General features: G+C 55.2%; 1 protein-coding gene across 3 annotated transcripts in view; it reads left to right on the top strand.

Annotated features, from left to right (window-relative positions):
- The window catches only part of CAMK2A (calcium/calmodulin dependent protein kinase II alpha), a 62,297-nt gene that overhangs the window by 33,061 nt on the left and 14,658 nt on the right, over positions 1-14,578 (top strand). The window contains exons 8-15 of one of the 3 annotated variants that reach the window (XM_006174638.3): positions 393-476; positions 615-709; positions 1,715-1,837; positions 2,219-2,302; positions 3,806-3,848; positions 6,353-6,393; positions 11,019-11,051; positions 12,050-12,098. In XM_006174638.3, coding sequence (XP_006174700.2) covers positions 393-476; positions 615-709; positions 1,715-1,837; positions 2,219-2,302; positions 3,806-3,848; positions 6,353-6,393; positions 11,019-11,051; positions 12,050-12,098 — 552 coding nt within the window. Of the gene's footprint in view, positions 1-318; positions 477-614; positions 710-1,714; positions 1,838-2,218; positions 2,303-3,805; positions 3,849-6,352; positions 6,394-11,018; positions 11,052-12,049; positions 12,099-14,578 lie in introns of all 3 variants that reach the window. The other 2 variants (XM_032477100.1, XM_006174639.3) reach the window with 2 other exon arrangements.

The raw sequence follows: 14,578 nt of genomic DNA, 5'->3' as shown, positions 1-14,578 counted from the left end.
AAGGGTTCAGCTCAGCCTGGAGCTGACAGGCAAGGACAGTTCATCTCAAGGGCCCTGAGCAATTAATGGGTATTGGCTGCTGGGAAGGCTGTGCCAGAAGTTTGTGGCTGAGTCAGGACCCTGGGGGAAGGACCTTGGGTGGACCCATGACTTCTGCCATGAGGGTCTGGAGTGGGGTGGTGGCAGATACACTCTGTCTTGTTCACCCAGGTCTAGCGGTGTCGCTGGCTTGTCAGGCCAGGGCTTCTGGCCCTTGGCCGGCTCTGGGGGGCAAGGGGTGTTTTCCCCATCACCAGGGCAACCTCATCCCTCTTCCAGCAGGATCTCGTTCCGGGTTACTTACGTGCCAACCTCTGTGTGTGTGTCTGCCTGTCTGTGTGTCTGGGGAGCAGGGTTTGCAGGGACTCCTGGATACCTCTCCCCAGAAGTGCTGCGGAAGGACCCATACGGGAAGCCTGTGGACCTGTGGGCCTGCGGTGAGTCCATCCGAAGGCCCCTTAGCCCCCCTGGCCGCCTGCATCTCTGGTGCCCTTTCTCTCCTTGCCCATCACTCTCCTCCCTGTGCCCCCATCACTCCTCACAGAAGGTTGAAGTTTCTCCTGGTCCCTTCCCAGGGGTCATTCTCTACATCCTACTGGTTGGCTATCCCCCATTTTGGGATGAGGACCAGCACCGCCTGTACCAGCAGATCAAAGCCGGCGCCTATGATGTGAGTGTTGCTCCTCTCTCCAGCCTTCCTGTCATCCTAGGGGCCCCCTCCAGTGAAAGCCAAGGCCCAGTGACATCAGAGACCCGAGGGTATTTCCCTCCTGCCCTCCCCACCCATTCAGGCCTCCTGCCACTCTCTAGGTATGGGGTGGGGGTAAACATCAGGTGAAGCTTGAGGGCTGACCGGGGCCAGGCAGTGAGCTGGCTATGCCTAAAGACTGGGGCCTCTAAGTGATGGGATTTGGTCCATGGGGTCCTAGATGGTAGAAGCAGCACTAAAATGGGGCAAGAGTTTGGGTGATGGGCAGGCCCCGGGAGCCAGGTTCTCTCTCTATAGATATGTACATACACACATATTATATATTGTATGTACAAATAGTAATAATAACTACCACATATTTTTGCAGTTAATCCTCACACCAATCCTGACATAGGTACTGTTATTAACCCCATTGTACAGATAGGGAGGCTGAGGCACAGAGAGGTTAAATAACTGCCGAGACCACTTAGCTAAGAAATGGTAGAGCTAGGATTTGCACCCAGGCAGTCTGGCTCTAGTGTCTTTGCTTCTAACTACCAAGCTATACTGCTTTTCTGCACAGCAGATATCTCTGGAGCTATGTCATATGTTTTATATCATATTTAATTCTCACAACATCTAGGGACAGCTCAGGGGTCACATGACTTGCCCAAGGTCTCACAGCCCAGGAGGCGGATTTGGGACTTGAACCCAATCTTCCAATTCTGAAGTCTGGGCTATAACCACTGGCCTGCTGCTCCCCAGATAAGGCACAGCTCAGAAGAGCAGAGGGAGGCCTCCTTTCCCCCGACCATTGTTCTGATTTGTCTTGGGGTCAGGAAATCCTATCCCTGGTCCTCCTGGTTGTGGACGCCCGAGTGGACGGGTAGCAGGACCCCTGCCTGCTCCCCTGCCAGTCAGGGGCTGGGGGATCGCAGGGGTGGCCTGGGGTAGGCTGGGCAAACCTGGCCCCTCTGCCCCTTCCAGTTTCCATCACCAGAATGGGACACCGTCACCCCAGAAGCAAAAGATCTGATCAACAAGATGCTGACCATCAACCCGTCCAAACGTATCACGGCCGCTGAGGCCCTCAAGCACCCCTGGATCTCGGTGAGCCTTCCTCAGTAAGACCCTTCGCAGGAGCCCCTCCAGACTTCAGGATTAAGGCCCTCAAGGAGTCCCGGCCCTGCCCCTGGCCCCTCAGGCCCACCATGGGGCCAAGGGGGATTAATCCAATGGACACTGATCCTGCTGTGATTCTCATAGGGAAAGTGTCAGTGGGAGGTATTCTGGGTTGGCACCATGACTTGGGGTGCTACTGGCACCCAACGTCCAGTGCCGGGAATGCTAAGCCCCTGTAATGTTTATAACATCCCCTAGAACAAAGACTCATTCCCCAAAGATGCCAGCCACATTCATAGGATGCTCTGCAGGGGGGCCCTTGGGTAGGTCCCGCCTTGTACTGACAAGCCCTCTCCCAACTTCCTCCAGCACCGGTCCACCGTGGCCTCCTGCATGCACAGACAGGAGACCGTGGACTGCCTGAAGAAGTTCAACGCCAGGAGAAAACTGAAGGTAACAACAGGTCCTCACCCTCCATGCGCCCCGGACGCAGGAGTAACTTGGCCTGGGTCTCCACAGTGGCCTAGAGGTCTGCTTACTAGCTCTTTCCTTCATTGAGTCAACAAGCATTTATTGAACACCAGCTGTCTGGGCTGGGCAGTGAGCGGTGGCGAGGACAGACAAGTGACCGGGACATTACGGGGCAGTGGTGAGTGCTGTGACCGCACACCCTGAGGCTGTGAGAGTGTATAGCAGGGCCACGAAGCAGGTCTCGAAGCACCAGGGGAGGATCCCAGAAGGCTTCCTGGGCAAGTGGCCTTTGAGCTAAGATCCCAAAGGATAAGCAGGTGTTAGCAGTATGGAGACAGATCGGGCAGGTGTTCCAGACACAGAGAAAAGCCTCTGCAGAAGTCTGGAAGCAGGAGCTTGACCCCTTAGGGGGACGGCAAGTGTTTCAACATGGCTGGGAGAGGTTGCAGAGGGTGATGTGTGACTGGACAGGAGGCCATGGTAAGGGTGAGAGGTCCCAGATGCCAAGTTCTGGAGAGGAATGGCTGAGGGACTTGGACAGGACTTGTGGCCTCAAGGAAGTGACCCTGATGGACCCTGAGCCTCTGGCCTCTTGGCAGCTCTGTGTATTCTCAGGGCCGTAGCAGCTCCTGGCCTAGACCTTGCCAGGGGACCCCATAAGCAGGTAGGAAGAGCAACTGAGGGATCCCCAGCTGGTTGAAACAGAGAGGCCATCAGCATGCTAAGTGACAGCTGCTGAGGCCTCCGGCTCCTTCAGAACCAACTGCTCCCAGGTCTGGCATGGTGGCTCGGGATAAGGACATGGGCCAAGGGGGTGGTAGCCAGCATGATGCCAGAACTGAGTCTAACCCTTAACCCCCAGTGGGAGCTTTCCCAGAAGTCTCAAAATGTCAGAACCAGTGATTCTTAAAATCACAGACTGGTGGGCCCTGATAGTGTCCAGATCAGACAGCGTCAGAACCAGCGTTGGTCCTTGCCCCCATGGACAGAGGAGGCTTATTCCTCATGAACCCTCCAGGGTTCTGAGCCCAGGAGCCACAGAAGAATGAACTAGTACTGGAGTGAGGAGCTGGGTGTCCCAGGCAGAAGATGGAGGCAGGGAGGGGCCGAGGGGTACAGGGTCTACTGTCTTTGCCCTGGCAGGAGATTTCCTTGGTGCTTAGGAGCCACCACTGACAGGTATCCCCAAGTTCATCCACCAGGTATGGCCAGGCTGATGGAACCTATTAATATCTGCTTCTAGGATGACCCTGCCCCCGGAACTGTGCCAGCTAAAACCTAGATCATCCTGATTTCTCCAGGGAGGCAGGGATGGTCTCTGGGCTGTGGGTGGGAGAAATGGAGGCCCGAGGCAGAAGGCTTTGGCCTTGTGTCTGAATGGAGCCCCTGCCTTCCCTTCCCCACTCCCCTCCCATTTCTGTCTCTCCTCTCCCTCCTGATCTCCCACCTCCTCTCCCCCACATCCCCTCCTCTTGTCTGTTTCAGGGAGCCATCCTCACCACTATGCTGGCCACCAGGAACTTCTCTGGTAGGTGGTAGGACCTCAGAGTCCCAAATATATCCTGCAGGAGTTGGACAAGTTGCCAAATGGGCTATCTGGGTGCCCTCAGGCCAGAGGGCCTGAGGAGAGTAGGAGCTACAGAGGACCCCGTGACTAGAGGCTTAACTCACCTGATGCAAACCTGTGGAAGTGGGTAAAGGTCAAAGGTCAGCAAGCCAAGGGCCCACCAGGAAGGGTTAGAGGTTAAGTGTGGCTTCCCCAGCTCACAGCAGTGCTGGGTTTCTCAGACTGGGCCAGCCAGAGGAGAAGGCCTCCTGAATGCTGGTGGACAGGCCCAAGAGGGACTGAGCCAGGCCCAGGAAGTACCAGTATTCCTGTTCCCCACAGTTACTAAGCCATCCCCATGCTTTCACTCAGGTGGCCTTTGTGACAAGACAGTTGCCATCCCTGTTTACTGAGTGGGGAAACAGAGGCTTAGGGAGGTAGACTTGCCTCGGGTCACACTGCTAGAGGCAGGCTTTCAGTGCAGGTCTGACCTGCCCCAGAGCAAGTGCCCTTACCAGGCTGGGTCACCAAGGAGTCCAGGGTAGAAGCCTTTGGCCTTGGCCAAAGCCAGGCTGGTTAAGGCGGGGAGTGCCCAATGACTGGCGGCATGTGGACCCGAAGACAGAAGGGGAAGGGATTAGTGTCAGGGCTTAGCAAGAAGCTCCCCTTGGCACGCTGGGGAGGGCTGCGGCCAGCACCCGCCAGAGGCTTCTCTCTGGGGAGCCCAGGATGGCTGACGGGGCAACTGAGCAGATATAGCAAAGCTCACCTGAGGGGCCCTCAGGCTAGCGCTGGGGCTGGGGCCAGCCAGAGAGGGCTGCTGTGCACACATGGCTGCTCCCACCACAAGCGGTTGGCTCTGGGAAGCTACACCCCTGGCTTTGCTGAAGGAGGGTCCACCTGCCCATTTAACCAGCCAGGAGGTTGAGACCCGGCGGTGGGATGGGGTAAGACCCTGGAACTTCAGATGTGGGCTTTCCCCAGCACACTGAACTGCTTTCCAACTCTCTTCCAGCCCAGACAAGGATCCTGTAGTTCCTTAAACTGAAAGATGAGCCACCCAGGCAGTCAGAGTCTTTTTTTAACAACTGAAGTGCCCTTAGGGAACTCTATTCCAGAGCTCACAAAATGGGGGAGGGCATGGCTTAGTTCTCCTCTCTTGATGTTCTTGGTGGGGGGAGCCAATGATGTTTAAAAAAATTTTTTTTTCTTAGAGTTTCCAGCACTTAAAACCCAGGAGATTTCATAGAAAATCCCAGATTTCTGACTTCTCTCAAAGATCACGATATGTGACCTCACTTGACCCAGAGTCCTGGAGTAGTGGGCCGGAGCTGAGAGGGTCCCCCTTTGAGGCTTGAGGGGAGACCACAAAGCCCATGGAGGATGGGCATCTGTTTCTTTCTTTCAGCTTTGGGATCCAGGGGTACTCAACCCACCCCCCTTACTTTGCAAGAGGGAAATTTTCCATCAGAGCCTGAGAGGGTCATAGGTACCAATGTGAGGATGACTGGGGAGCTGGACCACCCATGAGCCCCATCCCTCCAAGCCTCTGGGTTGTTGGTGTCCTGTACCTCTCCTCCCCTCCCTCCCAGCTCGCCCTCTCTGGGCCACCAGGAGAAGGACTTTGAGTGGCTGCCATTTACCGAACACCTACTACATACACGTCAAGTGCTGTGCTGAGCACCTTCTAGATACTGTCTCCTTTAACTTAAGGCCGTTTGCTTGAGGTTTGAAGCAGTCAGATGTCAGACTGCACAGAGCTGGGCATTTATGCCATTTCCTGGGTGGTGCCCTCTCCAAGGGCTCTGGCCAGGAGGTGAGAAGGGAGGGAAAGGGGAATGACAGCTGGGGCCTCCCTGAGAGTCATTGCTTTGCTTTTCCCAGACACCCAGGACACAGCCAGCCCCAGCATGGTGCTCTGGGGTTTGAGGGTGGGGAGGCCTCTGCCAGGGATGGGTGCTCTGGCAGGGATGGGCCCAGAGGAGTGGGCATCTGCTTCTTGTCACAGGCAAAACACAGCTTGCAGCTGTCCAGAGTAGGCAGGGCTGACACATGACCTCCGCAGCAGCATGGGGCTAAAATTAGAGCAGGCTGGGGTGGGGAGGGAGTGTCCAGCCCCAGGCTGGGCAGCCAGGCCTCTGGGTTGGCCACCACCAACACGGGTGGTGACCGGGATCTAGAGGGAATCCCCGGACTAAAACAGCAACCACACGGTCCTGGGACACATTGGGCACCTCTCTCAACCCATGGGGCCAGAGGGTCACAGTTGAGATTGCTGAGAACTGGGGGGAGCCCAGGCCCAGCCAGTGGGCCACCGGCAGCCCCAGGGCTGCCCAGGAAGGAAGAGGAGCACGGGGAGGAGGTCTCCCCCAGATCGCTGCTCTGCTCTGTGCCCGCCGGCTGCCTGTGGATGCTGCTCTTCCTCGCCCTGTGGGCCCTGGTGCCCTGCCTGGTGTTGGTAACCCTCTACTTTTTCTCCTCCGCAGGGGGGAAGAGTGGAGGAAACAAGAAGAACGATGGTGTGAAGGTAAGCCCCTGAGAGCCTGGCACGGCCTGCCTCCGGCAGCGTCCCAGCCAGCACGGCCCGGCTTGCAGGGCTGGGGTGAGAGCCAGGCCTTGCTAACGGTGTTCTGGGCGGATGTGCTCACCCGGGCAGCCTGGCGTCCCCAGGCCCAGAGATCTGGGCTTCGTTGCCCACTGACCTGCCACAATTGGGGGGGGGGGCAGGTGGGGGAAGGGAGGGTTGCTTAAAAGAGGGTGGGAGAGGCAGGTGGCCTGGGTTAGGATGGGCGTTAGGGCAGATCAAAGGAGATTTCTGTGGTTTTCCCGGACTGGGGGACTGGTGAGCGAAAGGGTGCAAAGAAGGGAAAGAGATGTTATGAGGGGTGACCTCCTTCCTGAACGTGGGCTGGCTGGAACGTGGGCCCCTGACCCAATGCATGCCCCAGTCCAACCTACAAAGCCTGTGGGGGATGGACAGCCATTCCTCTCAGCTTTGGGATCCAGATGTACCCACCCCCATCAAGGCCTGCTGGTTCAGTGCCAAAAATCCCCTCCTCCCCCGACCCAGGCCTACCCTGTCCCCATCCCTGATGCCCGAGCTACTTCCCTCTACACCCTGCTGACCCCTCTCTCCCTCTTCTCTCTTCTCCCTCTGCTCTCTGGGGCCTGGTCCCCTGCTCTCTGCAGCCCCTTCCTCCCCTGCCACTGGCTCGCCTTGTGGGTTCTCCTCTTTTGAGACCCTGCCTTTTTCTGGGCTCAGAGTCCTGCCTGGTCAGGGCCCCAGGGCTGGGCTGTGCCCAGGAGACTAGAAGATATGAGATGCTGTCCAAACACAGCCACCCAGGTGGGCTGATGGCTTCTGGCTTGATTTGTAGTGGCATTTAGAGTCTCAGGCCCCTGGCTTCAGTCTGTCAGGGGTTGCATGGGAGAGGATCTGGGTGTCTGCTTGCGGCCAGGATACGGGCCTCCCCTCTGCTTTCAGTGCCCTGGTGGCTTGAGTTACCCCATAGGTGCACTGGGTGAGGCAGGAAGGGTGTGAACTCGATGATTTCCAAGATTTCAGCTTTAAAAACAAAGAAGAAAAAAAAGCAATCAAAAGAAGCACCCTTCTTATCTTGGGTGCTTGAGGAATATGTCATTATTCGGTTATCAGCCAAAGCCAGTGGTTTTCAAACAGAACTCCTTGGAGTCCAGAAGTTCTGGGGAGGCACCTCTGGCAGCAGGTGACGAGGGATTGGAAAGGGAGAGGCTGAGCAGGGAGCGGTTTAGGCTGCTCACGCCCACTTCAGCCAGAATAGCTGTGGACCAGCCAGTGCCATGGCTGAGAGAGCCTGGGTGGGTGTACAGTCGTTATTTGAATCCCCCGAGCCTATTTCCTCATTCAAGCAATGGAGGGAGAGGATCTCCCACCTCCCAGGGCTGTTTGTGAAGATGAAGCAAGATGCTGCACACTGGGGACTTAGCATGGGACTGGCGTGTAACTCGTGCTCATTGGATGCTCATCAGTAGTGGTACCTTTCCTGCTTTATGTGCTGGACTTGCGAGTAAAGATTTCTCTTGAAAACAAAGTTTGCTAAAGAAAATGTTTGGAAACCAGAGATCTGAAGCCAGCCCAATTTATAAAGTTAAAATGCATCCTTTCCAAATGCTGTAAGAGAATCCAGCATTGAGTTTTGGCTTACCTGCTGTTTTAGGTTACTCATGAGTCAGTCCCCCTCCCCTCCCAATTTGAAAGAGTGATGGAGGGATGTGCAAGGTTGGGGGTCTCTTCTGGCCCTAGTGTGTACACACTGGAGGTACTGGGTTCCCTGGGGAAAGTCATATTTGGAGGGATATGGGGCAGAAGCCATAGGCACTGGTGGGCTGTGGTCCACGCTGGTGGAGAAGGAGGGGCAGAGGTGGGGTGGTTGTCGTCTGTTTGGCACTCTGGTATGCTGTGGCCGGGCTGCTGGCTGTGAGGTCAGGGCCTCCCTCAGGCCAGGTCTTGGGTCGAAGCTCCAGTATGGCTCCTCTCCAGGCAAGGCCAGGAGGCAGAGGCAGTCTGAGGGCAAGGACATGTCAGCGCGGCGGGGCTCTGGCTGGTCACTGCACCGCTGAATAAAGTGCCGTAGCCTCCAGTGGTGCAGGACAGACCCAGAGTGACTTCTCAGAGTGGCCGGGCTGTGGAGAAAGAGATGCTCAAAGGCTATTCCTGATCTGACCCTCTCTCTGCAGTTCAGCCTCCTCCTCTTCCTTGAGATGGAGGAGCGGGGACATCCAGCAGGAAGATGGGAGTAACCCTGGGGGCCTTGCCCAGGATTTGGGGAGCCTGGCCTGCAAGATGTCATTCTGGGGGTCCAATCACATTTTCACAATGATTAAAATGGGACCTCAAGTCAAGAAGCCAGGCGTTTGAGCCCGGGCCCCACTGCTCCCTCCCTTGGTGGCCTGGGCCATTGGTTCTGTCATCTGTGCAGAGGTAGAAAGAGCTGTTTGTGGGGGCTGGTGAGAGACTCCCACCAGGGTGGGCCTGGTGGGGTCACTCCTGTCACCCACACACGTTCAGCCAGAGTGGGAAATACACATTCTTCCTACAACTTGGTTTCCAGAAACAAACCACTGTTTCCATCTGGAGCTTAGCTGAAGAAGCAGTGACTGGTCCCAGTGCTGGAGGAAAAACTGTCCTGATGGAGTTAGAGATATGACATGATCCTGTATTTATGGGCTTTTAAGGACTTTTCAAGGCGAATTTTGACCGTAATTCATTTTTATCATTCTTGCCAACCTTAGGACCATGTTTCTACACATGGTTCTAAGAGATGTGAATACTTGTGGTGGCCACTTGCAAATTAAACTAACGTGCTGGTTAGTGTGGGAATATTATTAGTATCATCATCATTCTGTGATTCAGGAAAATTGAGTCTTTCTAGCACCAAGAAGCAATGCCCCTGTCCCCACCACCACCACTCCTAGGCCTCTACTTCAACCAAGAGGGGCCAACTGACCCTCAACACCACTCACTGCCCCCTGTTGGTGTCCCATCCGTCCGTCATGACTCCTCTCCCCCATGTCCCATCCTGTCACTGTACGTCCGAATCTGATGCAGTCTCTGCTCTGTGTTCCCTCCTCGTGTCCCGCCTGGAACCTCCTGGCCCCCGCGCCACTCCTCAGGTTTCTGCTGACAGCCAGGCTGTGTGGGCCTGTCCCCTCTGACACATGCTGTGCCTGGCCCAGCTCCAGCCAGGAGTGAGGCTGACACTGGGAGGACAGGGAAGAAGAGGAGGGGAGAGGGGAGGGGAGGAGGGGATGGCTGCAGACTTCCAGCTATGAAAGTCACACTGTCCAGGCTGGCTGGGGCAGAGGCAGGGGCATTGATGCTGGAAGTGCCCAGTGAGCCACCACAGCCACGACTGTGGAGGCCCTGGATGGAGAGGACAGGCTCTAAGGCTCCTGGCACTCAGAGGCCCCTGGATCTTGGAGTCAGAAAGCCTAGAATTAGACCCTGAGGACCCTCAGGGTATATCCAGTGCCTCCCCCAGCAAAGGCTTACCGTGAGGTCATCTCAAGTGCTTCCTCTGCTCCCACATGGAGCAGCAAGAGGAGCAGCCTCCTGGCCTCTCACATGTGAGTGCTTCCAGGGAGGGTGAGCCTTTGAAGAGCCGTCAGGCTGCAGGGACCTGGACACCTGGACAGAGGAGCGGCCTACATCAGGGGTTCCAGACTCTGCTTTGCTAGTGCTGGCTGAGCAGCCTTGGGCAGATCACTGCCCATCTCTGGGCCCCAGTTTTCCACATGTGCAATGCAAGTGTCAGTCTTGACCTGCAACCTTCTATGAGTGCAAGTGTTTAAGACTCCTGGCTTAGAGCTGAAAGGAGAAGATAATCTACACTTTCCTCTCTCCTTCTCTTCTTCCCTTGGGTCCATAGCCAATAATACAGGGGAAGCTACAAATCCCCCTGAAGCTAGAATAGGTGGATGGCAGGGCCCAAAGACTCGAATTCTGGGCTCAGCTCTGTGTCTGCCAGGATTTCTGAGGCCTCTTAGAGGACTGGTTCCCACACCTGTCCCTGCCTTGGAATCACCTGGGGATATTGTTTAAAATAAAGATGCTCAGGCCCCAGCACAGACCTAGTTATCAGACTCCTCAAGAGGCCTGGTTATGCATATTTTTGACAAGTTTCTTAAGTGACTATGACACTCAACCAAACCAGGACATTCATCCTTTCCTCAGAGATGCTTGGGGAGTCTAGGAGGAGACATTGGGCCTCATCTCCAGCACTGAGGGCCTTTTTGTCCAAGAGTTTTGGATTCTGGAGGCCTTAGGCATCTGGCACCCCAGACCCAAGATTTGCTTCCCGCATCAGAGCTCGGCGTAGGGGCAGCCCTGGTCCAAGAAAGGCTTGGCCTGGAGCTTGGAGGTTGGATGGTTGAGGCCCAGGCAGCTGTGCGTGAGGCCCTAGAACTCCAGGCTGAGAGAGGACTGGCCCTGCCAGGTGAGCTGCTGCTAGTGGCCCTGACTCCTTGTCCCAATGCCGTTGCCGGCAAGGGACCACCGAGGATGACCCCGAGGCCAATCCTCCTTCCAACCCCTCTTTGTCGTTTGTTCCTCTGCTCCCTGCCGTTTTCATGCTGTGTCTTTTCCTGTCCCATCTCTTCTCCTTGTTTTTCCAGAAAAGAAAGTCCAGTTCCAGCGTTCAGTTAATGGTGAGTGTCTGCCGTCTCCCAAACGCCGGTAAATCCTGGGCCTCGAACCCTCGCTCCTGCCTCCCTCCTGCAGGCTGCACTGGGAACCCGGGGCGGGGAGAGGGTGCTCAGGGCGTGCTTGGTACGTGTGCCTCGTGTGACAATATGTGTGTTGTGTGTGTGTGTTGTTGGCGTGTTTCTGTTGACACCTCCAACTCCATGGCCCAGACCAGCAGCCTGATGGTAGACCTGAAAACTCCCTGGGATGCAAAGGTTGATTTGAAGCCCATCCCACATCCAGTCCTTGGCTTCTCGCTTCTCCCCGCCCTCTGCTCTGGAACTCATCTCGGGGCTTGGTTTGTGCCAGTTGTGGCCTCTAGGGGGCTTGATTTGGCCAAAGGAGTGGGCGCCATAGAGGCCCTTCTTGAGCTTCTGCGAGGCTACCCAGGGCCCGCCGGTGGCAGAGGAGCCACCAGCCCCTGCCTCTGTCTAGGGGTTCCTGCGGTGGCATGGTGGCCCACATCCCTCTTCTTCTGACTCCATTGCTGTCTCCACAACTGTGTGATTTTTCTCCCCTTGAAAAGCCCAGCTTCTCTCACGCTGGGCCTCACCACTCCCCTCTCTTCTTCTCCTGCCAGTGTGTGCATTCCTTCCCCATTCTGCGGCCACCATGTGCCTCTCTGCTCCTCCAGGCCCCCTCTCTGCTCCCTCAAGCAGATAGGGCCCAGGACCCTCTCCCAGCCCTTTCAGAAAGGCCAGGGCTCTCCATGCATCCATCCCTTCAGCCACGCCCCTGCCCCCGCCCCACTCCTCCCACCCCCACCAGCCACTGGCTTAGCAGGGGCCCTTCTTTAGGCTTGAAGTCTGATAGGGTTTTCAGTACAGCATCTGGATGGCAGAGCCGATGAGGTTTACAGACACTGGGCCGCAGCATCAGGCCGCCGGGGCAGCCCCCAACTGGCCACACCTCTTCCTGCTGGCCAAGCGGGCCTCACCACCTCCCATGTTCTCTTTGGCAGGAATCTTCCGAGAGCACCAACACCACCATTGAGGATGAAGACACCAAAGGTAGGAGGGGCCTGGCCTTCAGCCCCTGGGCCTCTTGGCAGGCCCCCTTCATGGACAGCCCCTGGCTTGAAAGGGCCCCAAGGCTGACCTTGTGTCCTGTTTCTCTACAAAGAGCCACGCTTTGGCTCCTTATAGACCGGGTGCACTGCGGGGCCTTTGCCCACACGAGGGACCTGGCCCACCAGCGGTCCCCAGGTGGACTTTTTTTCTTGTAGGGGTTATGTGTTTAATTTAACATGTATCAGAAAACGTTAATGTAACACAGTCAAGTCGTAGATGTATCAGAGCAGTATAAATTTTCCTTTTGAAGTGTTTGTGAATTTTTAAAAAATGAATTGATTTAAAAAACTTGAAGGAATCATAGTAAAGGAAGGGAAAGCAAAAATTCAGAAAGTTCAGCCAACTGGAACATGGGAAATACTGCCCAAGACCAACTCCAAATGCTGGGGTTTCTGTAGCCAGCGGCTAACAGTTTTCACAAGCCCTCAGATGAAAGGGAGCAAAACCCCAGATAACCATGGTCTGATAGTAGGAGAGGAAATACCAGGACGGTACTAGGAGTAATGGCTGCCTTTCGTGGGGCCCTCGCTGTGTGCTAGACCTGTTTTCAAGTGCTTTATATTCACCTGAGCTTCACAACAAACCTAGGAGGTAGGGACTGTGATCAACCCCATTCTATAGCCCAGAAACTGAGGGTTGGGTAAACTGGCCCAACGTCCCAGAGCTCCTGTAGGGTAGGGTTAGGATATGAACCCAGGCAGCATGGCTCCAGGGCCAGGCTCACAACCTTGACTAGGGTGGCTGGGGTATGTGGAAAGTATGCTTGGAGCTTGGAGGAGGGAGGAGGGAGCGTCGACTTCTGCCCATGGGACACCAAGTCCTTGGATGTGTTAGTGACGTCCTGCTGCTCTTTCTATACCCAGCTCTCCTTGTTCCCCCGGGACAGGGACCGGCGAGGGTGGGAGTTTCACACTGGGGTGTGTGTCAGAGACACCTGGGGAGCCTCTGAAGTGTAGAAAAATAGCGTTGACCTGGAGAGATCACAGCTGTGCCAGTTTAGAGATGTCCAGGTGTTTAGATGATTTGCCTCTAAAGGCTTTCAATGACGTGGGAAAGAGCATTTTATTATGTAATATTTTTGCACAATTGCCATTTAGGCTTATTTAAGGCAGTTTTAACACACCAAACGCCATGACTGCCTCCTGACTCTGTCGGGATGTTTGGAAGCCCAGCCCCACCCTGTGGGTGTCCCTCTCTGGTCACTCCCGGATGGAGGGGGACGAGGGTGGCTGGAGACAGTCACTTCATCACCACAGCCTGATGCTAGAGCAAATCAAGCTTCTATACTGGCACTAGGGACAACCTTTAAAAACTCATTATCGTGAAGACTTCCCATGGGATCAGGTCAGCATTTTGAGTATGACTTTCTAACTGCATTCTTGGCCTGCCCCTGTGGATTCCGATTCCACAGGTTTCAAGTGGGTTGAAACATTCCCCATATTTGAGGCATGCTGTCCCAATGGTAAGAGTTAGGTGCTGGAATTTTGAGGAGACTCGTTGTGACCCCATCATTCTAGTCTCAGAACAGACAGGGACTAGCTACCATCTGTGGGATTATGACTGAACGCCTCTAAGTCAGAATCCCGCCCAGGCTGAACGATACGGCAGCGCCACGAGAGCCTCGGTTGGCCTCAGAGAGCCGGTCCCCCGCCGTCCCCGCCGTAGGGCCCTCGCCCGCGTGCCCGCGCCACGCAGCATGCCCGGCCGTGTGTGGGGACCAGGGTCCGGTGCGGAGAGGCCTTCGTCCTGGGACACGGGGCGCGGCCGGGAAGGCGGCCGCCCTCTCGCCCGTCGCGCAACGCACGTTTGTGGGGAACCTGGTGCTAAACCATTCGTAGATGACCTGCTTCTGAGTCAGGGTTTCGTAAATAGCAGAGCAGCTCCCTTGCTGCGATCTATTGAAAGTCAGCCCTCGACACAAGGGTTTGTTAAAAAAAAAAAAAAAAAAGAACAGACAGGGACTGTGGAGGCAAACTGGCTCTGTGCTTCTTCCCTGGAGTCCATTTGCTGGGCGACCTTAGACAACTCACTCAACTTCTCTGAGCCTCAGTTTCATTGACAGTAAAGACGTGATGATAATAGTATCAATCTCAGAGGACTGTTGTGCAGATCGAATGAGAGGCTGCATATAAAGTGCTTACACAGTGTTTGGCACATGGTCATTGCTGAATGAATCTTAATTTCTTTTTTTTTCCCCCAAACTAGATCTTATGGTTGAATGATAGGAAGCCATATGACATTTTCTTGGAGCATCAGTTTTACTCAGAATGATTTTAAGACAAATATTTATATGTTAAACAGAGAAATATTTGTAATAGAATGTAAAATTTGTATGCACTATTAACGTAGAATGTGACCCATTAAAGACATTTTGCCCCTGGGGTAATGGCTCTGGGTTGCATCCCTGAGGTCTGACATTA

This window comes from Camelus ferus, chromosome 3 (genome assembly GCF_009834535.1).
Source record: "Camelus ferus isolate YT-003-E chromosome 3, BCGSAC_Cfer_1.0, whole genome shotgun sequence".
Taxonomy (NCBI): domain Eukaryota; kingdom Metazoa; phylum Chordata; class Mammalia; order Artiodactyla; family Camelidae; genus Camelus; species Camelus ferus.
The sequence above is the reverse complement of the archived record's forward strand: the minus strand, read 5'-3'. Positions and strand labels throughout refer to the sequence as shown.